This window comes from Bison bison, unplaced genomic scaffold (assembly GCF_000754665.1).
Source record: "Bison bison bison isolate TAMUID 2011002044 unplaced genomic scaffold, Bison_UMD1.0 scf7180017863226, whole genome shotgun sequence".
Lineage (NCBI taxonomy): Eukaryota > Metazoa > Chordata > Mammalia > Artiodactyla > Bovidae > Bison > Bison bison.
This window is the reverse complement of record NW_011493798.1, coordinates 4,534-5,919: the sequence shown is the minus strand read 5'-3', so window position 1 is coordinate 5,919 and position 1,386 is coordinate 4,534. Positions and strand designations below refer to the sequence as shown.

Below are 1,386 nucleotides of genomic sequence, written 5' to 3'. Positions count from 1 at the left end.
GGAGGAGAGCAAGGCAATTCACTCCAGTATTCTTGTCTAGAGAATCCCCATGGACAGAGGAGCCTGGCAGGCTACAGTCCCTGCAGTTGCAAACAGCTGGACATGACCGAGTGACTAAGCACAAAATGACTTCTGCATTCAAAGGAAATGTCCCCTGATGTCAAATGATTCCTTTCATAGTAATTAATACACTTAGTTAAAATGAGATATGATGTTCCTTCTCCAGACCTTCTTCATAGCATTAGTTAACTCAGAGTTTCTTAGACTGTAGATTAATGGGTTCAGCATGGGACTTATGACTGTATAAAACACGCTCAATGATTTGTCAATGGGGAAGGTCTTAGCAGGTCTTGCCTTTACAAATATAGAGGGAACAGAGGAGCAGATAACCACAGTGATGTGGGAACCCCAGGTCTGGAGGGCTTTCTGCCTCCCTTCCTGACTCAGGTTCTTCAGAGAGTGCAGGATGACTCCATAGGAGACAAGTAAGAGCAGAAAGCCAAGAGTGCAGATCAGCCCTCCATTGGCCAGCACTAAGATGCCAATGAGATAGGTGTCAGTACACACGAGTCTAAGTAAAGGGAACATGTCACACATAAAGTGATCAATGACATTTGGGCCACAGAAAGGGGGCCCACAAACAGTGCTAAGTTGAGTTGCTGAGTGCACAAAAGCCCCAACCCAGGACACCACCAGCAACACAGCACACACCCTCTGCCTCATGATCACCAAAGAATGCAAAGGCTTACAGATGGCCTCATAGCAGTCATAGGCCATCACCAACAGGATGATCTCTGATCCACCAAAAAAGTGCTCTGTATACAGCTGGGTCATGCAAGATTCAAATGATATGATCTTTTCCCCTAAGAACAAGTCTGAAATCATTCTAGGGGTAATACAAGAAGAATAAGTGACATCAATAAATGATAAGCTAGCAAGAAAAAAGTACATCGGTGAGTTTAGGGTCTTACTGACAGTTATATTCATAATAATGACCAGGTCGCCCATCAGAGTCAAAATATAGAAGAACAAGAACATAACAGAAAGTACTTTCTGTTCCTTTGGATTTTGTGTGAGGCCCAGGAGGACAAAGTAAGTTACATTGTTCCTTGGTTCCATCCAGTCTGGACAGAAGCTGAGTTCAGGTATTAGAAGCAGTTGGTCTAAAAGACAATGGAAAAAAAAACAAAAACAAAAACACTTATACTGGGGGAAAAAAAGCACTTAAAGAGGAAAACACTTACATGTACAATTGTTTATTTACACATTCTCTTGAAGAATGTATATAGAACATCTATTTGTGTCTATATGTCATGGACATTTTGATTACAAGTTGAGTACAGCATAGTTTCTTTCCCCCAGTGATATGGTGCATAACAAGGGATC

At 41.9% G+C, this 1,386-nt stretch overlaps 1 protein-coding gene across 1 annotated transcript; it reads right to left on the bottom strand.

Annotated features, from left to right (window-relative positions):
- Window positions 1-192: 192 nt before the first annotated feature.
- On the bottom strand, window positions 193-1,119 carry LOC104983697 (olfactory receptor 4A47-like). The gene has a single exon (XM_010833213.1). The coding sequence runs from the start codon at window positions 1,117-1,119 to the stop codon at window positions 193-195; it is 927 nt and encodes a 308-aa protein (XP_010831515.1).
- Between the last annotated feature and the right edge of the window lie 267 nt (window positions 1,120-1,386).

Excerpts from the sequence above, each read along its gene's own strand:
- LOC104983697 (XM_010833213.1), bottom strand. The coding sequence starts at position 1,119 with ATGGAACCAAGGAACAATGTAACTTACTTTGTCCTCCTGGGCCTCACA.